The sequence below is a fragment of the Carya illinoinensis genome, chromosome 5 (genome assembly GCF_018687715.1).
Source record: "Carya illinoinensis cultivar Pawnee chromosome 5, C.illinoinensisPawnee_v1, whole genome shotgun sequence".
NCBI lineage: Eukaryota > Viridiplantae > Streptophyta > Magnoliopsida > Fagales > Juglandaceae > Carya > Carya illinoinensis.
In genome coordinates this window covers 1,148,359-1,176,019 of record NC_056756.1, presented here as the reverse complement: position 1 = coordinate 1,176,019, position 27,661 = coordinate 1,148,359, and the positions used below count along the sequence as shown (strand labels likewise).

Below are 27,661 nucleotides of genomic sequence, written 5' to 3'. Positions count from 1 at the left end.
CCATCCTTGACCCTTCTTAAGAGGAATTCCTAGCCTTGTGGCCTCTTCCTTCTTAATGAAGTTATGAGAAGCTCCTGAGTCGACCATGGCGTGACTCTTCTTCCCATTAACGAACACTTCTACAAACATCAAAGACCCATCCTTGGTGGTTGGCTTTGTGCTTGCCTTTAGGGAGTTGAGAAGTTGTAGACACCCCAGATGCGACTTCTCTTGAACTTCCTTCTCCTCCAAAATAGCATTGAGGGCCTTCCTTTTGGGACAATCTCTAGCCCAATGTGGACCGTTACAAAGGAAACAAGCATCCTTTGGCTTCTTGTCCTTAGAGTAGTCCTTCTTGCCCTCCTTTGATGTTGAAGGCTTGTCACCTCGATCTTTATACTGTGGAGGCTTGAACCCCTTCGCTCCCCCACCCTTAGTGTGATTATCCTTTGAAGACTTGGGTTTTGAAGAGTTGTCACTCTTATGGTACTCAAATTCTTCTAAGGTTTTTGCCACGGTTAGGGCGGTGGAGATGTCGTTGACTCCACGACGCTTGAGTTCTTGAGCCACCCAAGACTTGAGACCATCGGTGAAGTTGAAGAGGAGATCTTCTTCACTCATGTTTGTGATTTGAAGCATGAGGGCAGAAAATTCCTCAACATAGTTACGGATAGAAGAAGTGTGCTTCAACTCCTTCATTCTCTTCCGCGCATGAATAGCCACATTCCCGGGATAGAATTGTCTCTTGAGTTCACGCTTGAACTCTTCCCAAGAATCAATGGTGCAAGTACCCTTCTCTATCTCACTATGCTTACGACGCCACCAAGTACCAGCAAGATTAGTAAGATAGAGAGAGGCAGTACGTACATTGACATGCTCATCTTGCATATTCAATGCTTCGAAGTAGCGCTCCATGTGCCACATATAATTGTCTAGTTCTTTGGCATCCCGCTTCCCATCGAACTCCTTCGGTTTGGGGGTATCCACCCTTGGTGTCGCCATCATTCCAGCTCCGACGGCGCCCCCATTAGCCACTGCCCGCTTGCATATGGCCCAATCCGCCTTGGTCTCCTCTAGACCGACGCGGTATTCCTCCATTTGCCCATGGAGTTTCGTTAGCTCCCCCAAGACCCGGTCTTAGAAAGCAACGTTCTCAACACGTTGTGCCTCGATGGTGGGGCGGATGGTGCTCAGAATGGACTCCTTGAGCGATTCGGATTGTCCCTCCAATCCTAGCTCCTCCAAACCTTGCTCCACGATGTCAAGTCGGTCCCTGACATCCGCTACCGCCACCTCCATCCTCGTCACTGTGTTGTTGAGGGTGCTCACCTCCCTGTGAGACTGATCCCATTCTTCGATCTTGGCCAATATCTTGGCCATGGCCTTCTCGATCCCATCGAGACGAGACTCCATAGATGAGCTTGAGTCTTTCGACCTCTTGCTCTTCCGTGTCTCCAGGTGCTCCAGGGTGATCTCGCTTTGATCCGCCATCCTAACTTGGTTGGTTCTGATACCAACTGTCACGAACTTAGAATTTCTTCACTCGACCCGTGCGGCCTTAAGAGGCTTTCTCTCCCACAAAGCTCTTAAGTAAGCCTTCTAAAGGACTCAATACAATAGAGAACAAACTAGAGAGAGAAGATAGAGAGAGATGCTCTAGAGAACTTGTTTCTCTTATTGCTTGGTGATTTACACAAATGAGAGCCCCTCTATTTATAGGGAACTCTTGGTACAAAGAATGGTTAGGATTGTGACACTTGTCATCAATCCAAGGGTAAAGAACTTTCTAGATTCCTACTCTAGAATTGTCTATAACGCCCCTTTGTAGAACACTACTTTAGAATTGTCTATAACGCCCCTTCTAGATGACTCTACACAATTCCATAAGATTACAAAGGACTAGGAGGCTTCTAGAAGGTTAGGAAATTCTCTAAAAAAAATCTAGGTGGTGACACAAGGCAGTGGTCTATTTCAATGATGCTTAGGATTTATTCGTTTAATTAAAATTAAAAATTTCGTCTCATTTCATCTCATCTTATTTTAATTTATCATTATAATTTTTTTAAATCTCAATATAAAATATAATAAATAATTTAAATTTTTTAAATCTTAATATAAAATTAATATTTAAAAATTATATTATGACAACATTTTATTAATTACTTTTTAAAATATATCATCTCATCTCACCTCATCTATATAATTAAACGGGACCTTAACTGACCGCGTCGGTTTCCAAAGCGTGGTCTACGTGAATCTTGGGCAAAGAATTAAATTAAATAAAAGGCAAATTTATTCTTTTAACTTTATTCAAAAAAATGATATTTATATTTATGGAGATTTTAAGTACTTCATCAGTTTTTGATAATGAATCTTATCCTTTTTTAAAATAATTATTATATAACATTTACGTACTCCATAATTATTATATTAATATTATTATTTTACTTTCTCATTTTTATCTATATTTTATTTTTTTAATAATTAATTATTAGTGAATTGAAATAAAATATGGGTCCAATTGAGGTGGGTCCTGAATCCGAATAGAAAATGTATTAACACCAGTGAAGAAGGCTCATCTATATCGAAAGGTTTACGTTTTCGGTAGACCTTTTCTACTTGAAAAAAATTTAGTTATAAGAATAACTACATATTAATATATATATATCAATCTAATATTATAGGATTTGATCTCCCACCAGAAGAGAAAAAACTTAAAACGCAATGGATCACCTATCCAGATATTCTTTATATAAGGTCATTTGAAATTTTTTTAAAGATTGCACGTGAATCTTTTACACCAAAATTTATAAATGGATATTGTTTAATGTAATGGGTTTAATTTATTTATAACAAAAAATGATTTAATCTTATAAATCATATTAAATCACATTAATTTATAAATTTTTATATAATTTTTTTGTTGAATTAAGCATTCCTCATATTATATATATGAAGAATTGTTCAAGTTCTTATTATAATTCTGAAGTATTGACGAGGTACAGATAAAAATAGGAAGCAATTCCTATATATTTAAGCTCCATTTGATTTCACAAATGGTTTCAATCCATCACATCTCATTTGATTTTAATATCCAAACACCATTCAAACACAAATACTTTTTAATTTTTAATTTTCAATATTTTCATTAATCATTACAACTTTTCTAAACTTTCAAACAAAACACAAAAAAATAATTCAATTTTTTCAAATCTCTAAATACAAATAATATTAAGAAATTATATTATAATAATATTTTAAGTTTATAAGATTTTTATTCAGATTTTTCTCTCATTTCTAAAAATCTCATAAAATATCTTAATTTAAACTATGTTACTACTATTCACAGTGTTAATGTCTTGTTTCATACCCTTTGGCAAGATTCTAGGGACTCGAGCCTTTATTATTGGGCCTGCACAACACTAAAAAAAAGAGATTTCTAGGGACTCGAGCCTTTATTATTGGGCCTGCACAACACTAAAAAAAAGAGATTTGAGGAGGGCGACCTAAGGCTCCGATGCTAAAGTCAGTAAGAGTTTAAGAGTATTTCCAAATAAGCTTTTTGAGAGAGATGGGAAGAGTCAAAGAGACTTTGTTCTGATCTCGTGAACCACTTCTAATAATCTCACGCATGAAAATCAGTTTTTAAAAGCGACTTAATGTAGACAATTTTTTATAATTTTGTTCTGGAATGAGAAGTAGGTATGGAAGTTTTGAAATTCAAATCAGACGAGAAACTCAAAATCATAAATAAATTAACACTTTTGATGAATTACTGATATTATATGAAACTGGTCAATTGCAATGATACATAATTCAGTCTACATTCATTTTGCACAAATATTTTGAAATTTTAGAAGAAAACATATATTTTACATAACCCATTGAGAATACAATAAAAACAAATGAATATACGCAGGCAGGGAACTTCTTTCGTTTCCGTGAGCAGAAGCTTTATAGGTTGTCTCTCAATATGGCGGCGGAGGGTACGTACCTTGATATGGACCTGGATAGAACATGATAGAGAAGTTCAATTAAAGTGATTTGAATTGAATATTAGGAGCTAGCTGCAGCAGAAAGTATATTTGTGCAACTAAAACGTCGTCGCAAAGATACCTGGAGGATAAAAACTGTGTGAAGATTGCGGAGGGGGTGGATATAGAGATGGAGGATAAGCTGAATTTTGTGGGTATATCGGTGGGGGAGGATAGACCGCTGATGGTGGTGGAGGTGGGTATAAAGAGTAAGGATCAGATGGAGCTGGGTAGGGACGCGCCGGTGGTGCGCAAGGAGCTGCCGGTGCAGGAGTTGGGTAAGGATTGGCAGCTGTTGTTGAAGAGCACCAATGAGGGTATTGGAATAATGGTTGAGTTACATATGGTCCGAATGACGATGGCGACGGACGAGCAAAGCAGCTTGTTGCAGGTTTCTGCAATACTCCAATATATAATAGGCAATATTAATTACATATATTCATCTCCCATGAAAAAATAACCTCCACGATTTTTAAAACAAGACTATGATATTCACTAATTAATACTACATGAAGTATTGTCTTTGTAATTGTGTAGCAATTATATATTAATGTAACTTACCGGGACATTATTCTCATAATGTAATATTAGCCGCACTTGTCCTACACATCTGCAATGACAGGAGAAAGATGATACATTAATCCTCTTGGCCTGATTCTGGTCCATATATATATATAAAGGGTACGTACATATCTGTCACTTTTATTATACTCTATGGCCTATTATATATATATACACCAATTAATTATGTCCCAACTTAATTCATTATTAAAAAAAAAAAAAGAATTACATGTTCCTTAAGAAAATGGGATATTACACCGGCCATTCATTACATTGCAGTATATTTAATCAGATAAATCTTCATCAGATTTGTTTTTTAATTTATTTTTTATTTTTATATCCAGCCTAGTAATTTAACCCAACCAATAACCATAGCCCTTCATGACACGAAATATTAACGAGCGCAAAATCATGAGTAAACACGAATTAACAGCTAGCTAGCTCCAACCACGTACTTGCATGGATTAATACTAGCCAGGCAGTACTATATATATAGATCAGAACTTATAAATATCTTAAAAATGTTATTTACCTGCCATTTTTATCTTGAAGCGGCCAGACGGAGTCGTCGTAGCCACTAGAAAGAACGCTTTGCAATAGAGCTCTACCATCCAACATTAATATATGTACACCAAAACCATCCAGTTTAAATTAGTTAATGATCCAAAAATGATATATATAAAAAGCACGACGAACTCTCATTTGAGTATATATAAATAATTAATTACTTTCCGCTGCCGATGAAAGTGTTGCGTTTAATGGTATTGCTGTTCCAAACTTCGCAGGTTAACTCTCTAAGACCTTCGATTAACAGAAATGAAAACTTCTCCTGAAATACCGGATCCGTATGCCCATCTGTGCACCCATCAAAATTATGGTCAACATGATCGAGATGGCTATAGCAGTAGTACTAGATCTTACTACCTCAGCTAGCGTATATAGAAAATTGAAAGAATGCGAGGGAAACAAATAGGTTTGATTTGGTATGAGACAGAATTAGAGTGCAAACCAGTGCATGTTTTGGTGCTGAACTTGGTGCTACCATATTCGAGGCACACGTACGGGTCCTGCTTTGAAATCCACTCGGTATCCTTCAATTTGTGGCAGGCAACGACTACACCAAAAAAAAAAAAAAAAAAAAAGAACAATAAAAAGAAGTTAATCTGAACAAGATTGAACTATATAGGATCATATATATATATAGGGTCTTGAACATTAATATCGCTTTTTTCTTTGTTAGCTGATAAGACAAGAAAAGGGTGAATGACAATGGAAACTATATATATTACCAGTGACTTCAAGAAGCTGGCCTTGGATACCCATAATCGACATGGACGAGGAATTAAGAAGGTTGGATTTTGATGCTTGCTAATTACTACGTTATATATTGACTTGTAGCTGTTTGATCTTTGATGCTTTCCAAGGGGGTCGGAGGATGATCAGGAGTAAGCTAGATGCTTCCCAGATTTGTAGTGTTCGATCTAGATTTGGATTTTTTATGATGCCGGCTTCTGGTAACAACCTATATATATCCGGGATGGAAATTTCAGGGATGCTAGCTGACCGCGTGCGTTGCCAAAGCGTGTAGATGGACAGAGTCCGTGTCTACGTGCATCTTGGGCAAAGAATTATTCAATTTATATTTGCGAAGATCAGTGCAATTACAGGGTAATTCTTTTGACAGTGGATCTTTAAAAAAAAAAAAAATTATGCGATTTATTCCATAATTACTGTATTAATATTATTATTTTATTTTCTAATCTTGATCTGTATTTTATTTTTTTAAGAATTAAAAAATTAATTATTAGTGAATGGAAGTGGGTCCTGAACTAACAGAAAAGGTATTAATAGTGAAGGCCCTTCGGCAGAGCGGCTCAATGGTCTTTAAGGTCTCTAAAATTAAAAATGGGGTGTTTTTAAAAATAAAAATAAAAACCATTTTATTAAATAAGATTTCAAATAAATTTTATATTTTTCAAAGTGTGCAAGACTCCAAAATACTAAATTTAATATTTAATATAATGAATTATTTATATTTTAAATAATTTGTTAAGATCTTGCTAAATTAAGGTATAAAATTTGCATTGATGCCTTATTTTAAGTTATTGTGTTAAATATAAATTTAAAAAAAATTTATTTAAATATTTTAAATAAAATCTCATTTTATTGAAAACTTTAAAAATATTTCATATAATAACTTATATTTTATTATATTATAATTAAGAATGATTAACTTAAATTTCACCTTAGACCTTAATTTGTATTAAGCCACTCCTACCATTCTATATCGAAAGGTCTACGTTTTTGGTAGACCTTTTCTACCTAGCATTCGAATTATAGGGCTCTTATAGGATTTGGTCCCGTACCAGAAGAGAAAAAACTTGAAACTAAATGGAACACGCAACGAGAGATTCTTTTGATAAGGTCAATTGAATTTTTTTAAGATTTTTTTAAAAAAATTGTTTTTAATGAAAAATAGGCTTCATTCGTTCGTAAAAGTGAAGTTACAGCTGTGACATGATACATACAAGAAAAATCCTAAATTATAAGCCAACTATTCATAATTGGGACTCTGCCAGTATACAAATTCTTTTGTGATTGGTATAATCTTAACTTTTATAACTCTCTACAGAAAAATTGTCTAAGAGACCACACTCTACCTAAAGTAGAGATATCAAACCCCACCCTTCAAAGAAGAATAAGACTTTTCACTCTATGGAAAACATATCAAAGAGATTATTAATTTTTTATTTTTACCTAAATGAAAGGAAATAACAATAAACATAAATATATATGTAAAAATTACGAATTACAATTGTATATCTATATTTTCAACTTGAAGGAAAGTAAAATACAAGAAATAAAGAGATTATAATGGCACGTGAGGGACATGTGCCACGTGCCATGCTATGAGTGTGGCGGCCAGTCAAGTATGAAGAAATCGAGATCCTTAGTCCTAGAAACGCCACACATGTGGCAGTAGAAGCTTATTGGTGCGATGGTGCGGGGATCTCATGTGCTTCTTTGACCCGTACAGGTTACTCACACGCTGCTCTGTTCAACGAAAGCCTTCAACTGTTCAAATGATCGGCGGCCTAGGAATCCTGTGGTGGAGCTCGTGGTGGTCGCTAGGTTCTGGAAAACATTAGATCGGCGTTTCACCATACTTTAGACGAAAAAATAAACAAAAATTAAAAAATAAAAGACTACACAATTTCTAGTCTAACCAGATGGGATGAGGGAGGGAGGAGTTGAAACCCCCTCTCTGGGTTGGGTTTTTGTTGGGGTGAGTCTCTAAATAGAAAAGGGAGAGAGAGCTTTTCGACTCGAATCAATTTAATTGACCTAATTAATTATTTTTAAGATTGCATGTAAATCTTATACACCAAAATTTATAAATGGATATATTGTTTAATGTAATATGTTTAATTTATTTATAATAAAAATGATTTAATCTTATAAATCACATTATTTATAAATTTTTATATAATTTTTTGTTAAATTAAGCATTCCTCACATTATATATATGAAGAATTGTTCAAGTTTTTATTATAATTCTAAAGTCTTGACGAGGTAGAGATAAAAATAGGAAGCAATTCCTATATATTTAGACTCCATTCGGTTTTACAAATGGTTTTAATCCATCACATCTCATTTGTCTTAATATTCAAACACCATTCAAATATAAATATTTTTCAATTTTTAATTTTCACATTTTCAACATTTTTATTTAATCATTACAACTTTTCTAAATTTTCAAACAAAACACAAAAAAATAATTGAATTTTTTTAAATCTAAAAATAAAAATAATATTAAGAAATTATATTATAATAATATTTTAAATTTATAAGATTTTTATTCAATTTTTTCTCTCATTTTCAAAAATCTCATAAAACATTTTAATTTAAACTATTTCACAACTATTTACAATCTATCTTATTATTATTTACGAATTTCTCATCTTATGTTAAAACTTTTGTCCTTATAATTTTTGTCAAGTAGTACAAAAATTTAAGATAATCTTGACATATTTTTATGCATAAAATCAACAGGTTGTCTATAAAGATTCCTCAGTGTGGATTTTGGATAGGGTGTAACCCCCACATAGGATCCTCACCGGACAGCCAAGTTTTATTATTATTATTATTATTTTAACAATTTTTAAGCACTTTAAACTTTTTTAAAAATATAAAAAATTCACAAATTCATTAAAAAATAATTTTTTAGCGATTAGGTAAAATGAATTTTACAAAAAATCGGGGACGTTACTCGATAGAGATTTTTCTCTTAAATTATTTAATATGTACTTGTAAAAAAACTTATTATTAAGGGGGCTTTGCTACATACAGTCGGTAAATGCAGTCGGCGTACAGTCAGTTGTACGGAATGAATAAAAAAAAATTATAAATTTTTTTTTTATATTCAAGGGGACCTACATGAATAAAAAAAATTATAAAAATAATTTTTTTTTTTTTATGTAAGTCCGTATTAATTTATTTTTTTACAGCCGACTGCACGCCAACTGGATCTGCTGACTGCAAAAAGTATTTTTCTTATTTAAAATATACGCACTCCTGAAATTAGTTGAAACACTTTTCTAGGCACCCAATGCTAAAAAAAATATTTGTAAAAATAGTTGTACCATCGTTACTCAAAAAAAAAAAAAAAATCTTGTGCGAAGATAGTTTGTTGCTTTCTTCTTTTTCATTTTTTTCTTTCTTTTTTTAGTTTTATTTCTCCCAATCAACCATTGCCGGGCGACCAAAAGTTTTTTTTTCTTTTTTTATATTCTTTGAAAAAATGTTCACATCTTGGATTTTCCTCTATAACTGTTCGAATTAGGTTTAATTTGGATATAAAAATGGTTTTATCTCATCTTACTTCATCATTATAATTTTTACAAATTATCAAATAAAATATAATAAATAACTTAATTTTTTTAATTTTTTTTAAAAAATAATAATAAATAATATTCTAATAATATATATGTTTTTTAATTTTTATTTTTTTTAAACCTATCTTATATTATCTCACTATACAAACCACACAAAAATGATTGATTATAGATAAAAACATTTTAAGTGTTTTGCAAAAGGGACCTATATATTTCATTTCACCATATATCTTGATCCTAGTATCAAGCAATAATGGAGACTCCACCAACCGGGCCGCGCAATTAATAATCCTGGGAGAGAGAGAGAGATATGGGAACATTGGTCAGATTATTATAAGGGGTTTTGTTAGGCGCAGTCGGTAAATGCAGTCGATGTGCAGTCGGTTATACGAAATGAATAAAAAAAATTATAAAAAAATTATTTTATATTCAGGGAGACCTACATGAATAAAAAAAAGTTATAAAAATAATTTTTTTTTTTCATGTAGGTCCCGTATTAATTCACTTTTTTCTCCACGACTGTACGCCGACTGCATTTGCCGACTACAAAAAGTATTTTTCTATTATAAGTTTGATGTAAAATGTGGAAGAGTGGCAATGTGGTGTTGTACAGGGAAGCATTCCTTTTTGAATAAGGAAAAATTTAATTATAAATATAACTGTATATTAATATAATATGATTGGTTAAAAAGTAAATTTTATTAAAAATAATGATAATTTAAATTTTAAATATGAAAAAATCAATATTAATACATAAATTAGTACATAATTTTATTTGTACGTAATAAAACTCAATAAATAATCGTATCAACACAACATATTTTATACTACATTTTACAACATATGTTATACAATAAAGGTATATTTGTAAAATCATGTTAGTTTTATAAGATATTTTACAAAAATACCCATCCTTTTAAATCATTATTGTGTAAAGTATTGAAAAAAATGATGTATATTTATCATTTTTCTTCCTTTTTAACCATCGAAAATAGACAAGAAAATTAAAGTAGAACTCACAAAAGAGAATGGCAATCTTTCACACAAGAAAACAGTAGTTACTATTTTTTTTTTTAAATATTAGTGAAGCCCCCCAAACTTATTGTTCGTGTATTTTAATTTATTTATTTTTACTTAATAATTAATGAAGTGATTATCATTGAAATTATATATTTTTTTAATAATTAAAAAATGTTAAAAAAATATTTAAAAATAATTAAAAAAAAAAATCAGCTTACAGCGGCCCTCACCATCCAATTTTTAAAATTTTTAAAGGACACAGGTGAACCAGCTTGTACACACATCATTATTGCAAGAACTGTCTTCCGGAAATAAAATTTTTGATCTATGGTAATGGGCAGTTTAGGTTTGCTATACACAAGAAATGGTGTTAATCTGTTTAGAAATTGAAAACAGGAGATGATTACCTGGACTAATTGGCTATATGTATGACAGTTGAGCTAGCATTCATTGCAAGTGATGATTCTTTGAATTCGTTTTGAGTTGTACACAAATGGAAAAGATGTCTTACAAAGGGTGAGTATCATGGCAGCCCATGCTCACACGAGTTTCATTTTTTAAATAACTAAAGAATCTTTTCAGCTAGAATTAAGACAATTTCATGTTATTGATAACTACGAAGTAACCATTTCATACAAACATCTATTGCTCTCTGAGCTGTATAAAAGGAGAAATATAGTTGCAAGCACAATTGTGCACTAATATGTGCACTAATATGATGTGATTGATAAAAAAATAAATTTTATTAAAAACAGTGTTAATTTAAATTTTAAGTATGAATAAGTCAGTATTGGTACACAGATTAATGCGCGACTATACTTGTACGTAGCAAAACTATTTTGATCATATAAAATCTTAACAGCCACATAGTTGGAAATTGCAGTTCGTCCCCCGAGATGCAAGTGGCACTTGGTTAACTTTTGGGGACTGTACTTCTTATATATATATATATATATATTTCCATTATTTTCTAGAACCTTAGGCTTAGTTTGGATACATAAACAGTTTCATCTCATTATTACAACTTTTTTAAATCTCAAAACAATAATAATATTAAAAAATAACATTCTAACAATATTTTATTCAACTTTCATATAAAATTATCACATCTCATCTCACTATCCAAACTACACATTTGACTAGAATTTCTAATAGGATTTCTTCATAAGTCCAGCAATGCTTACAAAAAAAAGTTCAGCAGCATCACATTCCATCCTTACCACAGGAGGGCAGGTCATATTAGCGCCAAAAGGTGAATGACTGTAAGCTCTATGATGGTGTGCCCCACCAAAAGGCTTATGCGGGGAAAGGGGAAAAGGGCGGAGGCGAAAGAGAGAATCAAATAATTTTTTAACAGAATAGTCTATCAACAATTCGAAAAAGGAAAACCAATACAAATTTGTTATAAACCTTTAACATCCTTGGACCTGACAGCTACTAAATACTAACCTCCAATTGTATACACAACGACCTAACATTGAATTTTACAAGTTACTTCTTTCATTGCAGAAGCTGCGTATAACTTGAGCTTACCTCTCAGAACTAGTATGGAGGTGGAGGATACATTCCAGGATAAGGACCTGATTGGAAACGCACAGATATTAGTCAAGTTGAGGATTTAAATATAACTCATATAAGCAGCAGGAAGATGCACTTAATGGCAAAAATACCTGGAGGATAATAGGAAGAGGATTGTGGAGGTGGCGGGTATGGAGGAGGAGGATAACCTGAAGTTGGTGGGTATGGTGGTGGAGGATAGGCAGCTGGCGGTGGAGATGAGTATGGTGATGGTGGATAACCAGCTGAATTTGGTGGGTATGAAGAGTAAGGAGATGGAGCTGGGTAACCTTGAGGTGCGCAAGGAGCAGCAGGTGCTGGCATCGGGTAAGGAGCAGCATGTGCTGGTGGGGCTGTAGAGTATAAAGGGGCCTGAGGAATAGATGGTGTTACATATGGTGGTGCTGATGGAGCAAAGCTTGTTCCAGGTTTCTGCAGTACCGCAATACAATTATTCAGCCAGCATAGAAAAGTAACCATAACGAATTACTGCAAGACTCTGCAATTAAATAACCACCCAGAGTACTGTGTAACTTACAATGGCATTAGAATAATGCAATATCAGCCGCACTTCTCCTGCATATCTGCAATGGGAAAAATTGTACATTAACAATCATGAATTTTGGTCCATGAAAAATTATTTGCCACCCTGATTGAGAACAAATTTGTTAAAAAAAAAAGGCGTATTGTGAGAACTCTTAGGATTAAAATTATCCCTATCATTATTCTGCTTCTCTCCATCCCAAGTCTCACGGTACAACTCTACTCCCCCCATAAGTCAACATGGGAAAAGAAGAATGCGTCTAACATCCTAGACGGGAAAGAAAAAAGGTCCTCTGAACATTTTCTAGTCCCCTCTCCCCTCCTATTTCAAAATTCCTCTATCACTATTAAGAAAGAATTTCTTCATAAAAGAATTAGAAAAGAATCAGCATCTGCTCAATACGGCTAAGAATTGACTTGCTGGATAACCTTTTTTATTTATTGGCACCGGATGTCCAGGATCAGCGTTCCGACTAATCCCAGGAGTGCACAGGCCCTCAGCAATGAGTTTTACTGCAAGTGCACCTCGGATAATTCAAGAGAAAAATCCCCTAGTTTGTTGGCCCCTAGAAATTGTTTGCATCTAAGGAGATTGAACCTTAGACCTGGGGTGAGCATACCGCCAAACCCAAGGCCTCTACCACCTGACCCAACCCCTAGGGGTTGAATTGCTGGATAACTCACCAAAGGAATTACAAACATTTATGTGGAAATGTTAAGATTAGGTGCCAAGGATAACAAATAAAACAAAATCATTCAATTGTATCGACATAAATTTGTTTACTTAGACTACGGGAAGTTGTTTGTATATCTCCTAATCAGATGACATATGTATGTATATCTATATATATCCATACAGGCTTAATTTGAGCAAACCTAAAACTTCCAACCACTTGAATATGAAAAACACTACCATAAGGATAAAAGGTGTTAATTTTGATTTTTTTATTTACCTGCCAGTTTTAGTCTGAAGTGGCCAGGCGGTGTCGTCGAAACCCTGAGAAATAACCTTCTGCAATTGAACCCTATCCACGACAAAACGAAAAATCAAACCGACCCAAATAAAATTAATCCATACGATCGAAACAGCACAGGAGATAATTAACAAAACAAAAATAAAGAAAGCTAATTACTTTCCGCTGCCGATGAAGTCGTCGTAAGTAAGGGTATTACTGTTCCAAACGACAATGTTCAACTCCCGAAGACCTTCGATTAACGTAAACACGAACTTCTCCTGGAAGGTTGGATTTTTTCCACCATCTGTTTACCAATAGAAACAACGTCGATGAGACTAGATACTATAGCAGTCTTAAAAAAACACGTAGAGAATATGCTTGATTTGAGATCTGAAAGAGAAATGGGGTACAAACCAGTGCAGGTTCTGGTGCGGAACTTGGTGCTACCATATTCAACACACACGTACGGGTCCTGCCTCGAGATCCACTCGGTGTCCTTCAATTTGTTGCACCCAACAACTGCACAAAATCAAAGACCAAATTAAAGAAGAGGGACACGGAGATGGGGTTGCGTTTTTTCTTTCCCTTTTTATCAACAGTTTAAAGGAATAAAGAAAGAGAGAGACAGAGAGAACAGTGAAAGGCCATGGAAATTATTACCGGTAGCCTCAAGAAGCTGTCCTTGAATACCAGTAATCGACATGGACGAGCAAGGTTGCGATTGACTTTGGATTTTGATCTTCAAAATGTCGCCCCTTTAATTTATACAGAGCGCAGGTCGGACTCGAAATTCTGACCGCGTGAGTTGCCAGCGTGTGTAGAAAGATGACGCGAGAAAGAACGAGGAAAATGACATGTACAAGTCTAAATATATAACTCTTGTACGCGTTTTTATAAAAATTAAATTTTATCTAATAAAAATCTAAAAAATATATATATTATTTTTTAATAAAAATTTTATATGTGGTTTGCTTATTTGAAGCTTATTTAAAAAATATATATATTAATCATCTATTCATCTTTATATATTATAAATACTTTTTTATTTTTTTCTCTTATCAAATATGTGGTATACTAATAATAAGTAAAAGAACTCAATTAATTTAAGAATAATAAATTTAAAAAAATTAAAGAAAAACAAAAATAAGTGTAATAAATAGAAAAAATAAGTAGCAAAGCTCGTCTTGATAACTTGTAACAATTTGGCAACTTACGCATCCTGAATTAGGCCCTACTTAAGTCCATCGCACGAAGGAAAATGTATAGTTTATAAAGAAGATGGTAACAAATTATTTTAAAATGTTATTGATGTGTTACATTATATTAAGCATATAAATTTTAAAATTTTAAACTTAAATAATGACGTATATTTGATATGTATTAAATCGATAATGTTATGTAATAGATTATACAGAGATGTAATAAGCAGCATTACTTGGATAAATATCAACAATTTTATTTAATAAATTAAAAAGTTGTTTGTATAAAAACATATATTTATTTATTTAGTTTCTTGCTCATTGATGTAGAGAAAAATAGAATATCAATGAAAGAGATTGACATAGCTTTAGATGTAGCAGATTTTTGGCATTTGAAAGGTTTTACAGTCCAACATGATTCTTTATTGCAACCTTTTCGGATTCCATTTGATGCTCAACTTTTTTATTTACTTTTTTAAGTCTTAAAGGATTGTTTATGCGACACTTTCCCTCCAATGTTTGCGAAACTTGAGGGAATCCACAGGTAATATCCCTTAGTATTTGGTCCTCAACCAGACAGAAATTATTCTAACAGGGAAAAAACAAAACAAAACAAAACTTTGGTTTATTCTTGTTTTGAAATACGCCCACAAGATTATTCTTTTATTAGTCTGTTTTATTCAAAAAATGCCCCAAGTCGTGGAATCATTTTTCAGTTGACTTGTGGTTTTAAATCATTAAGCATGTAAAAAAAGAAAGGAAAAAAAAAATAGAGAGAAGGGTATATCCAGGGATGCATTTTGGAGCGTTTTAATTTATTTATTTAGTCAGGAGAAATTTGATTAAAATGTATATAACAAATTGAATAGCAAATGAGGAGTGTTAGATTTATAAAGAGGGTAAAAACTTATAAATTGATACGAAGTGATACAGTATACAATCTAATGCAACGGTTCGTAAATAGTTTTTAATAATACTCTTAATAAATCAGGTATTTCCCTATCAAACTACTTTTTGATTGCCAATAGAATTATAAGGTGCAATTTAGATAATGAGTTGATATGAGATAAATTTATTTAAAAGTTAAAAAAATTATTGTTAAAAAATAATTTTTTAATATTATTATTATTATTTAAAAATTTAAAAAAATTGAATTATTTATTATATTATTAGATGAGATGAGATGAAATATTTTTATTATTAAAATAGGGCTTAAAACAAATTTTTGATGATTGAGCCTAAAAGCCAATATTATAGATTTTGGATAGCTTCCCATCTATTATTATTATTATTATTTATACAGTAAGCTTCTCAGAAATTTCGCCATGACTCGGCATGCGGTTTTGAAGGCAGGAGACGTGAGGGCTGTGATTTTCAATGGGCGCACGAGGTACTGATTTTAAAGCTCAACTACCAACCTAAAGCGGAAGCATTCATTGATGCAGTTTCCTAGAAATGATAAACGTATTAACCATTTATGTAGAAGAGAATAGATAGGAAGAAAATATATTTATAATTATAAATTGTGTAACTGCACTGTGATTTTGAAAAAAATGAATAATACATACATTTAAAAAAAAAAAAACTTCACTCTTTTTCAAAACGATTATGTAATATTTATGCACTTTATATAAACATCTTTATGATTATACGTAGAATTACTCAAAACTAATAATAAGTAAAACAGAATAAAACAAATATGCCACTTTAACAACTAATTTTACATTTTTTCCCCTTCATGGGAAAGTAATGAAACAAATTTCGCATTTTGAGCCCAAAGTATAAGAATTATTCTCACGTCCAGCTAGTTTTTTGTTTTGTTTTGTTTCAACAACCCAATAAACCAGAAACAGTCATTGCATTACCAAGGAAACAAATGGATTGAACATGACCCAGCAATAAGCAATTTGAGTATTTACATCCAGTAAGCCATTTTATGTACAGACTATCTGAAAATCCAAGCCAAGCTACCATCGATTTACTCACTTTCGTAGTCCTCTTCATCTCCAAATGTAAAAACCGAAGCATCAGCCGCCATTGCCTTGAATTCACTCTCTGTGTTGTTGGGTACCTCAAGGCCAGAGACAGTAGTGTTTCCCAGAGATATATGTTCGGTTTCACGAGTCACACTTGCTATTTGATCAGAAGTTGTCTTCGTTTCAGAACTAGAGGTGGTACCAGTGGCAGTTCCTCCTGCTGCAGAAGCAGCTTCTGCTTTTCTGCTCTTTGAGGACCCAGTTTCCTCTGCCTCACCATCTGAAAAAACGTCATCTTTTTCTTGACTTTTTGGGTCTTTCTTTTGGCTGGGTATTGGTGCACCTTCATCAACCGATGCACTTACAGTGCCTGAGCTTTCGTCTGTTTTCTTGACAGTAGTTTCAGTGTTTGGTGTTGTAGGGGCACTGCCGTTATAATCTACCAGCACAACTTCAACCTGAAATCCAGGGGAAGGAAGTTTCCTCTGCAGTGTGTAAAGAAGAAAAATTAATATTGTCAGACGCTAATCACAAAAAAAGCTAGTAAAGCAGTAACACTAATAACGGGATCCAACTGATTCAGAATTAATGGAACGACACCTTGTAAAGAAAAATATTTAAGTGCAGGAATGTTAGTGCTGTATGACAGTATGTGCAGATCATCACATGGTAAATGCTTGATCTTCACCTTGTCAAATCCATCAAGATCGTTGGTGTTTAGAACTTTTCTATTTTCCGTCATCGTTGTGTTTAACCAACTGAAAATTAAATAACAAGTAACAAATGTCAGTTTCTCATATAAATAGCCAAAAAGAGAGTGATTTATTATGATGAGGATGAATTACACACAAGCAGAAATCTCCTTGGCGATCATGAAAATGGACTTTGAAGTCCCCAGCCAACTCTGTTAGGCCAGGCTCCCCTGGCAATGCAAAGACCATTACCCCCTTCTTGGGTGCACTAAACCAAAAATCTTCCGGCTGCATAAGAATAATATAGATGCATGAAATCCAAAATTGATGCAACACTCCAAAGCCCCAAATGTACAAAAGATATGTCACCAAGAACTATTCTTCAGATTCCTAACTGATTTGCTACCAGACAATCAAACCTACCAAAAGATCCTTGGTTCGTGGATGCTTTTTTGTGGAGAAGAGAACACCTATTCATTAGCAAAACATATCAAAGCAAAGCCATCAGAATGCAATATAAGAAAATATAGAAAAATAATTGAGGAAAGCATGATGAATTCTATGCAAGTTTTGAAGCTGTGCAGTTCTTCAAAGATAACTAAAATGCGTCAGAGTGCCAATTACAGCATTTATCCTTAAACCTGTCATTCAAGTCCTCATTAGCCATACCAGCATGTGGCCATACCAATGCATGACTAAGAAGAACCCCTTCTTCAATCGTGACTGTTAGTCTGTTACAAAGAACAGTTAAGATGATATATATATATATATATATGCCCAATCACTGATGAATATCAGAGGGAAAAACTAATGGAATATATATGATGCCCAATCACTGATTAATATCAGAAGGAAAAACTAACGGAAGTATGACAAATGAGCTTTATCAATACAGTATGATCAGATAGCAACAGGAAGGGAGGAAAATCTTCAAATAAAACTGGAATTCACAACCAACCTCTATGATCAGAGACAGTAATGGAGGGCCTGATCCAATAAGGGCACCTGTGAATTCGAAATCCCCTAAGCATGCACCTGCACCAGATGTGATGTCAAAGCCCTTGCAAAAGTCTGTTGATGCTACAAGAGAAATACATGGTGAGAAGTATACCTACGCCCAGGAGGGGTTTCCCCATTGAAGTATCTTAGAGTACGTTCGAAATATTTGACATACCTCTGAAAAAATAGAAGGAACAAAAAAATATGGCTATAAAGTAAAACATAGAAACTCAGAATAGATAACATAGAAAGAGCTAACAAATTATCAGATAAAAATGAAAGACTAACAATTTGACTCGGGAGAACAAGCCCTTTTCCATCGACACATCTTTTCTGATTGTAGTAGTCAATTGACTCCTCAGCGGTTGGGAAGAACTGCAAAAAGATGAAAAGTACAATGAATAAAAGAGTTATTTTTTTAAATAAATAAATAGAAGAAAAAGTGTATCAAACACCAAACTCATTGTCACATAATTTAAAAACACAATGAATTCTCGCCTTCAAGAATAGAAGAAGACTGGAAATCATCAACCCTGTTCTTGCCATTCCGGCCTTGCAATGCACAACCACAACATTCTCAATATCCTCCTTCAACCACGAGTACGCACTTTGGCAAAAGGATATTATCAGTTGAATTGGGGGGCAATTATGGTCATCAAACGGGAAACAAGCCACCTGGAGAAAGACTTGAGGATTGATATATTATAAAATATAAACATTTGTAATTGAAACATTTTTTCATATAATGCCCTTGTGATGCCTCGTTGACCATTTTTGTCTGTTTCACCATGTAGGATTATACCTAGAGGGAAGTCTAAATCATTTTGTCATGTCAAATGGGAACTATGATTTATTAATAATCTGAGTCACTTGAGAGCTACATGCAATACCTTCCAAGCTACATTTAAACGTGAAAATGTTCCACTACAGCTATGGAATCTGATTTAAATGATGCAAGGACTCAAACCATATATTTTCCACCCAATAAATTAAGTAACAAATCATGGCACACCTTTCCTTCAAATAAGGACGCATCATACAGCCTCTCAGAACAAAGGTTGTACACTTTATAATTGCCCTGCATATTGAGCAAGGAAAACAGTTTATACCCATACAAATGGTAAGACAAGGACAAAATTTCAGAGCACCAAAATACCATTTTATTTGTTGCAATCACAATGATAACAACAATGCCTGAACCTGCATTCCATTTCCACTGGACAAACTAACTAACTAAAAGGTAGGCTTACAGAGTGTTTACCCTTTTTTCTGATAAGTATACACATTTTTTACACTTGAACCAAATAAGGTCATAACCAATTCCGATTTATAAAAACATTACCCAAATCAGATCTTCTCCACTCTAATTTGATAGAATAGATTAAAATCAATTAGCGGCTGTATCAATCTTGATAAACATCAAAACAAAATACCAGTTAAATATTTAGTGTGTCAGAATAATCTTGATAGAACAAAAGAAATCTCAATTTCATAGAAAATAAATTTGCTTTCCATTTCCCATGAACATCCGTAGTAGATATTGCACCACAATTAACTATTATGAGAAAAAAAAAAATAGCCTAGCCGCTAGGAAATGAAACATAGGATGAACTCTTCCAAGAGAGAAACTTGGATATTTCAATGCCAGGGAAAGAATTGCATATTAATATTATTGACTAAGTTTACAAGAAAAATCTAACGGGTAATGTACTTATCAAACAAATCTAACAGGTAATGATGCCACAATATTGGGTAGAAAAACTTGTGAAATAGAATCTACCCTAACAACAAGGCATTCAAGAGTATTCTGTTTCTTCTCTACAAAGAAGCATGCCAAGATATTATAAGGGTCAATAATCAATCAATTGTAATTACCTTGTGATGAGTTTCAAAGAATTTGATTACTTCTTCCATGTGGTTTCGGTATAACCCCTGGCATCACATATGAAGATAGAATGAAAAACTCACACATAATTGAACAAGCTGAGGAAAACTCTGCGGTGTGGATGAGTTGGTTACCTCAACATAACCAAAAAACCCAGAGCTCATATCACCGGCAGGGAACCCCATAGCAATTATATTTTCTGTGATATAAGACATATCCAGATCAAATCCTCCTTCCTGAAGACGAGTTACACCAGTCAAGGTTATATTACATGGAAATATGCATATCAATCAAATAAAGTTACAAAAATGAGCATACAAATATAGCCAAAAAACAAATGTACATTTACAATTCATCCCAAATAGGTTATCTAGATAGGTAAGGAAACAAGTTGATAAGGCAAGAAACCCACCTGATATCTTCGTTTGTTTTGAGAGACAACATGTCGGGCCTTAACCTGTACAGCCTTCACTGCATTCTTCGAAGAATCTACTAGCCCTTTCGTTATAGTTCCAATAAAACCAGGTTGTGTGGTCATTGAAGTTCCATCAGAAGTATCCTCTGATGAACGAGCTTTTGGAGACAACCGTAATGCTATTCCGCTTGTAAAACGTGCAAAAGTTGATTTTCCAGCATTTCCAGTTGGAGAGTCATCTTGTGTGGCTGCCAATGGCTGTGGAATTTTCAGACTTTTGGCCCATGAAGATATTGAAGAAGAAGATAATTTAGATGGTACATCATGGGGAGAATTATCCAGTCCAGAAAGAGCAGCAGCTGCAGTTTTTATGGGAGCTGGAGGTGGCACATTAGGAGCTTTAAGAGGAGGTGAAGTTGATGAATCAGCAGATTCTGAATCCATTCCACAACCGCAGAGGTTTTGACTGACTAAGGATAGAAGTTCAAGGTCGCAACATAAAAGGTGTCCCTATTGAAATTAAACCTGCAACTAAAGAATAACAATAAATAAATAATTTAGAAGCATCATAAATAATAATTCTTAATTTCTCTACTTTTGTAAATAAAAAGAAACGATGTTTTCCCCATGAAGTCCAAATCTTTTGAACTTGAACAATCTTTTGTTGGTTTGTACCTCTTTATCTCTTCATTTTAATGAGTGAGAGAGAGAGAGAGAGAGAAGAAAGAATTGCACATCAGTATGAATTCCCACCAAATGGAAAAGAAATAAATGGATAACTGTGTTTTAGTTCCCCATCAGAAACTTTTTTCTTTTTTTGCTTTAACAAGTAGTTCCTCGTCGGCAACTGCAAGCCACAAGTTACCAAGGTAGCAATATGACCTCAAATTGTTACTTCTGAGACTATCAGAAAACTACCTACCTTCTACGCAAAAATAGTAAAAATTGGCTGCCAAACTGAATAGGTAGTGGCAAGACACACACACCCAGAGCCTCAAAAAAGATCATTCTTCCAATAAAAAAACAATGCTCTCCACAGCAGGCTTTTCTTTAATTACCAGATAGTTCTTCAAAAGCAAGAAATGAAAAAAAAAAAAAAAAAAAACAATGCTCTCCATGGCAGCAATAATGATAGACAGTATAACCATTATTACCGAAGCTATTTTGGCACTTGGCTGCTCCCTCATGACCATTTTAAAGCATCTCATACCAGATTATTAGCTAAAAACGCATAGAAGAGTTGTAGTTTGCCACCAAAAAAAAACAAAAAATCGTCTTTTATCATAGCAAAAATCAAAGCTACTTTCGATTCGGATAGTAGAGCGTTTATAATCCACACACAGACAATGTTACCATTTAATTAAACTCCGTGAAATAGCCAATCTCGCGTAAACTACAGCTAGCTACAAATTATTTACAATTAGAAGTTCAAAAAATATCTTCAATCGGCGAAACCACGCCAAAAGTCATAAGAATTTAAATTATTGCAAAATAAAGCAACAAGATTGTATACAAAACCTACAAAAGGAAACCAAAAATCAAATGATCACTCATTTCGATTAAACAAGCCCGCGCATATAATCGAGCATTTACAGATCCATGGCCACGAAACTTTGATCAGGAGAAGTATAATTATCTTACCGAGACTGAAAGGTCGGTCCCGTGGAGATTCGAAAGCTAGTTAGGGTAGAGAGAGAGAGAGAGGGCGATGGTTTGTAATCGGGCGGTTTTGAAGGTGATGGTAATGGAAGTCAGCTCAGACAGGGCCTCGGTTGGTCAACGCATCAGAGGGGTGCTGATTGTCGATGTTTTTTGTTTGTAATCTAACGGTGGTTTATGAGGTTTTCCATGGTGAATCGCGAGGGCTATTGGATGAGGAATGGATTTTTCGAAGTTTCATTTTCTGATTTTAATAATTGAAAACACCTATTTTATTTATTTTATTTTATTTTATTTTTTCAAACTGTCTATTTTATTTTTTATTTTTAAAAAAATATTGTAATAATAAAAATATTTTATAAAAATAAATTTATAAATTGATGTAACTTGATATGATATGTCAAATTTTCTTTATAATAAAAATAACTTTACAATTTAACATATCAAATCAAATCATCGATTTAATTTTATAAATACTTTACAATATAACATCTCATATCAAACCATCAATTTAATTTTATAAATACTTTACAATATAACATAACATATCAAATCATTGATTTAATTTTATAAAATCTCTACACGGTTTTTTTTTTTTTTTTTTTTTTTTAAGCACGGTATTGTTTTTTTAGCAGGGAATTAGTTCCGAACATCTTACCTGCAAGAAGAGAGTAGCTATTATTAGCCAACCCTTTCTCACAGAGAGAAATGAAGCGGGAATGGCAGGATTGGCCATCACTTAAATCTATGGCAGGAACGGTACTATGCCTATTTGCTAGTCAGTAATACCCCACAAGGTATCAGCAACAGTACATGGCTAAAGAAGGATGAAGTTGTGGAGTCCACTCTAGAAGGTTGCAAGACAATCCCAAAACCCCATGGCTACAAAATCAAACAGCAAACCTGCTTCTTTTCGCTTGAATCTTTTTCCTCGTGTGTGTTTACATGCAGAACTCCGAGGATAAACACCAATATTAAAATTTAAACCAGCACACAATACGGATTCCTCGGAAAAGCTCAAAGCTTAATTTGGACACAGGACTTAGAAGGGGGTTGGAAAGATCTGCCACTTTTATCCGCAAACATACAAACTACCCCAAGTAATTTTTCCCTCAAAGCTGAGTTTTCACTTGTGGTAGCTTCACCCCAACCAACAACAGATTAGACCTTGCACATCCGAGCTTTAACTCATGCTCTACTATGGAATATGAAAAGTAATTATTTTCTCTATTGGCACTGGGTGTCCAAAAACAAAGTTCTAACTAGTCCTAAGAAGCAAGTACCCTTGATAAGAAGTTTTCCATAAATACACTTCGAGTAATTCAAAGAAAAATCCTCCTAATCTTATAACTTTTAGAAATTGTTTACACCTAGAAAAAAAATAAAAAAGCAAGAAAGAAAGAGCATATCACAGAACTTGAACAAACTATTGAAACCAATGTTAAGGGTATGTACAACTTACATGGGATTTAAATAGTGATATAAAATAAGATGATTTTAGATAAAAATTAAAAGTTGAATAAAATTTTATTAAAATATTATTTTTTAATATTATTATTATTTTAAAATTTGAAAAAACTGAATTGTTTATTGTATTTTTATTGTATTTTTATGTAAAAGTTTGTAAAAATTGTACTAATGAGATGAGATAGATTGAGATTGTTTTGGTATCCAAACTGAACTAATAGGTTTTGATAGAAAGCTATTAATTTGTTTTTGTTGGGGCAAATAATAAAAGGTATTTACAATAATCACGGAAATTGAAATTTTACATCCCCATTTTAATTGAAGTCTACACGAACTGGTAGTTTAGTGAGAACAAAGCAATTCTTCCAAGCAACCTCCCCTAGCAATGAGTGGGTCGTCAAACGCGTCTTGCTTCTTCATCATGTGGGTTTCCTCAGTCCTTCCAGACCCAGTCTGATCTCAAGGCTTCTCAATTGCTGCTTATCTTCCAGCCAGCAATATACTGAGGCCGAGTGCTTTTAGCAGGAGCTCGCTTGAACGCTTTAATTCCCAATGGATTGCCGTTGCTCTGTTTCATAACATCATATAAGCAAACCCCAACAAACCGGGAAAACCAAAAGGAGGTGCTAGTATCTTTAACAATCAAACAAAATAATTACCATTCGGCAAGTTCCAGCATCAAGATCGCAGATGGGATAATCCTGAGGGCAGCAGCTGGAATGGTCATTGCAGCAGGTTGCAGACTCCAAGGGACAGCATCCCCATCCAAAGCAGAATTTACCGTACTCGTATATACAGCAGCAGGTGCTTCCCGTGGGGCATGAGTAGTAATCATCACAGACGGTTTCTGGACTAGCAGGAGATGGGGGAGAGGGACCAGGGTTAGGAGGATTCTGACCCTTTTTAATGGGATAGGAGGCCTCGACAGCAATCCCGCACTTTCCAGTAGTGGTGCTAGCTACATTACGCTCCATCTTGATGTACCCATCCTCCCCCCACCTGGGACCCCAAGAGTTCCTGACTAGCCAGTAATCAATGCCATTTTCTGTACCATATCCAACAGCAACCACACCATGATCTAATTGTGTCCCACAAAGCCCGGTGAAGACACCCTAAATGGACAAACAAAATTTGGAACAGAATAAGATTAATGCGACGTGCATGAAAATTTTTGTTGTCTCCAGGACTTGTCTAGAACTCAATCCTTTTGAGTGGCAAACTCAAGTGATTCATGCCATCAAATCAAAGAATTAAGCTAGAGGAATACCAACAAAATTATCACTATTCAGCTGACACAGAACCGCATGCAATTGAAATTAGAATGATACATCTAGGGAGTTAAAACGCCAATGAGATACAGCCATTACCGACTCATAGAGTTGGAAAGCTCTGCCACCGGCTTCAATGGCAACGCTAACTGGTTGATTTGCCACAGCCTTCTTCAAGGAGTTCTCATCATTTTGGGGAACATCTTCATACCCATCAATGGTCACAACCCGGGCATTTTTCTGAAAGGATAAATAGATGAAAGAATAAAGTAGGATATAACACCGAATGTTCTGGCTTGAATCGCACAACCTCATGCTCTTCCAGTCAACGAAATCTTATTCCTACATAATATAATAGAAAAACAGCATGCATTGACACGAACCCGATTGGGATCACAAGCACCATCACGAGCACGGTATTGGTAGTCTTCTTCAGTATCAATGCCACCATTGTTAATGATAAATTGGAAGGCATAGTCCATGAGGCCTCCATTGCATCCTTGGTTATACGCATTATCACAGTCCACCAATTCTTGCTCCGACAAGGAGATAAGGTCACCTGTCACAATTTTATTTATCCCTTCAACCGCACCAATGGTCGAGAATGCCCAGCAACTCCCTTCATCAGTCAATGCACGGGTCGTCAACAAAATTTTATGGTATTCTTAATATTTGACCGGACAACATCATTTGCCAATCTACTCAAACTTACGCCCCATGTGCAAGTTCACATATTTTATAGCGGTTGACATGTGATGTTTACTTAATATCATGGCATTACTCTCCCTCCACCACCAATCAGAGTCTATTGTTTACTACGAATCTCACGTCAATTTGAATTTTTTGTATCATCTAAAAAATATCATCATGTAAGCATCAAATTAGGCAATAAAAGTGCATCCAGTTGACCACAAAATATAAACTGAACGTAAAGATAATTTTTCACAAACTTTAGTTTCTTTCAATAAAAATGTTTTATTTCTAAGAAAATAGATAGTTTCTTCAGAAAAATTCTTCAAGCCACGTTGACAAAATACAAAAAATGGATCTAAACGCATAAAAAGTCTCTTCCGAGATTGACAATAAACAATAATAAGTAACAGAATTTCCAAGCATTTTTCCGGAAAAATATCTTTCAGTGTCAAACTCAACCGTATCAGAAATTGGTCAGCTCACGACAACGACAACGTTCATTATAATCCCATGGTACCTCGACCATGGAAATTTTTATTTTTTCAATTTTTTTTAATTTTTAATTTATATATATAAATAGATATAACGAAATTTGAAGCATTATGTTTGATTGACTAATTAAAAATTAATTCAAATATTTTAGTCGATTAATAATAGAGAAATCATTATAATTATATCCATCGACATAAAACAAAACTTTCAAAAGCAAATCAAACAAGAACCAAAAATGAAAATAAAAATAAAAATAAAAATGAAAACCCCAAAAACTCACCGCATTGGCCTTGATCCTTAACCTCCACAACAGCCCCTTTCTCCCTCCAATCCACGGACTCGGGCAATTCCTCGCCGGCCTGGTACGCGTACCGGTCACTATGGGTCCGAGAAAGCCTGTTCTTACGCTCCATCCTGCCGCCCAAATAAATGGACCGGTACTCCTCGTTGGTCAGGTCTGCAAACCGATTCAATCCAACCTTATACGTCCGGTTCTCCATCTTGTTGTGCCCGTCGATGAACCTCAGGTTATCCTTAAAAATCTCGAACCGCGCCTCCTTCTCTCCCAAGGCATTATAGGCCTTGGCATGTTTGACCAGCCAGGCCTCGTACATGGCCCGCATATCGCTCTCAGTCCTAAGGCCCTGTTTTAGATCGTAGTCGATGATTGACATGTCCATGGCCGTCGCAAGAGCAACGACGAGGACCAAACAAGAAATCAGAGCCGAAAATGAAGACTTCGCCATGCCCTTTTTTTTATATAAAAAAAAAAAAAACAAATAGTTCCCGAGGGGAATGAAGACGATTCGAATATATATAGGACAAGCTAGCAGGAAGGGGGGGGGGGGGGGAGAGAGAGAGAGAGAGAGAGAAGAGAGAGAGAGGAGGGGGGTGGGGCCTGGGGGAACCGAAAACTTCGTAGTAATTGTAGGAGTTTGCCTGTCAGGTTGGCCCACCTAGATTTTGGGAATGTTAGTGGTGGATTGGCAAATGGGATTTTGCCAACTAGGAAGAGCTGGGTTTTCTTTGTTTATTTGGTTAAAAAGAAAGCCAGCTTCGGCGGAAAAAATGGTACTTGAAATGACCATCACGATAATTAGGATGAAAAGAAAAGAAAATTGGCAAAACAGTTACCGGTGTGATCTTCTAGACCACTCATTTATATTTGGGAGATCCAGTTCATAATAAAGATATCTTTCCAAAATATTACTTTTTCAGTCATAAATTGTTAAAATTTATTTATTTTATAATATTTGATAGGGTTTTTTAGTTTTTTGAAGAAATTTTAGAAAATATTTTTTGTTTTGAAAATAGAAATACATTGTAATGTCTTGATGGTTTGAAAAGATGAAGCCCAATGAGTCGGTGGGG

The 27,661-nt window shown here is 34.3% G+C and overlaps 4 protein-coding genes across 5 annotated transcripts; all 4 read right to left on the bottom strand.

The window, feature by feature from the left end:
• Window positions 1-3,730: 3,730 nt before the first annotated feature.
• On the bottom strand, window positions 3,731-6,054 carry LOC122310750 (protein SRC2 homolog). The gene is made up of 7 exons (XM_043124887.1): window positions 5,864-6,054; window positions 5,584-5,688; window positions 5,303-5,429; window positions 5,107-5,178; window positions 4,575-4,623; window positions 4,096-4,408; window positions 3,731-3,985 (listed from the first exon to the last, which is right to left on the bottom strand). Exons 1-7 carry the CDS (start codon window positions 5,904-5,906, stop codon window positions 3,948-3,950), a joined length of 747 nt encoding a protein of 248 aa, XP_042980821.1. The 5' UTR covers window positions 5,907-6,054; the 3' UTR covers window positions 3,731-3,947.
• Window positions 6,055-11,817: 5,763 nt separating this feature from the next.
• Window positions 11,818-14,369, bottom strand: LOC122310749 (protein SRC2 homolog). Its single transcript, XM_043124886.1, has 7 exons — window positions 14,206-14,369; window positions 13,960-14,064; window positions 13,723-13,849; window positions 13,543-13,614; window positions 12,585-12,630; window positions 12,160-12,478; window positions 11,818-12,069 (listed from the first exon to the last, which is right to left on the bottom strand). Exons 1-7 carry the CDS (start codon window positions 14,246-14,248, stop codon window positions 12,032-12,034), a joined length of 750 nt encoding a protein of 249 aa, XP_042980820.1. The 5' UTR covers window positions 14,249-14,369; the 3' UTR covers window positions 11,818-12,031.
• Window positions 14,370-16,494: 2,125 nt separating this feature from the next.
• Window positions 16,495-22,589, bottom strand: LOC122310748 (phosphatidylinositol 3,4,5-trisphosphate 3-phosphatase and protein-tyrosine-phosphatase PTEN2A). 2 transcript variants are annotated; one of them, XM_043124883.1, is made up of 13 exons: window positions 22,353-22,589; window positions 20,709-21,242; window positions 20,431-20,532; window positions 20,287-20,343; window positions 19,424-19,489; window positions 18,910-19,086; window positions 18,700-18,786; window positions 18,524-18,588; window positions 18,371-18,447; window positions 17,836-17,882; window positions 17,570-17,700; window positions 17,409-17,478; window positions 16,495-17,205 (listed from the first exon to the last, which is right to left on the bottom strand). In XM_043124883.1, exons 2-13 carry the CDS (start codon window positions 21,153-21,155, stop codon window positions 16,723-16,725), a joined length of 1,809 nt encoding a protein of 602 aa, XP_042980817.1. In that variant the 5' UTR covers window positions 21,156-21,242; window positions 22,353-22,589; the 3' UTR covers window positions 16,495-16,722. The 2 variants fall into 2 exon arrangements, with proteins under 2 accessions (XP_042980817.1, XP_042980818.1); XM_043124884.1 differs by having other exon boundaries at window positions 20,709-21,236.
• A 1,443-nt stretch (window positions 22,590-24,032) lies between these two features.
• On the bottom strand, window positions 24,033-27,082 carry LOC122310745 (probable cysteine protease RD21B). Its single transcript, XM_043124880.1, has 5 exons — window positions 26,571-27,082; window positions 25,489-25,724; window positions 25,205-25,345; window positions 24,497-24,949; window positions 24,033-24,405 (listed from the first exon to the last, which is right to left on the bottom strand). The coding sequence occupies exons 1-5, from the start codon at window positions 27,034-27,036 to the stop codon at window positions 24,307-24,309; spliced, it is 1,395 nt and encodes a 464-aa protein (XP_042980814.1). The 5' UTR covers window positions 27,037-27,082; the 3' UTR covers window positions 24,033-24,306.
• Window positions 27,083-27,661: the final 579 nt, after the last annotated feature.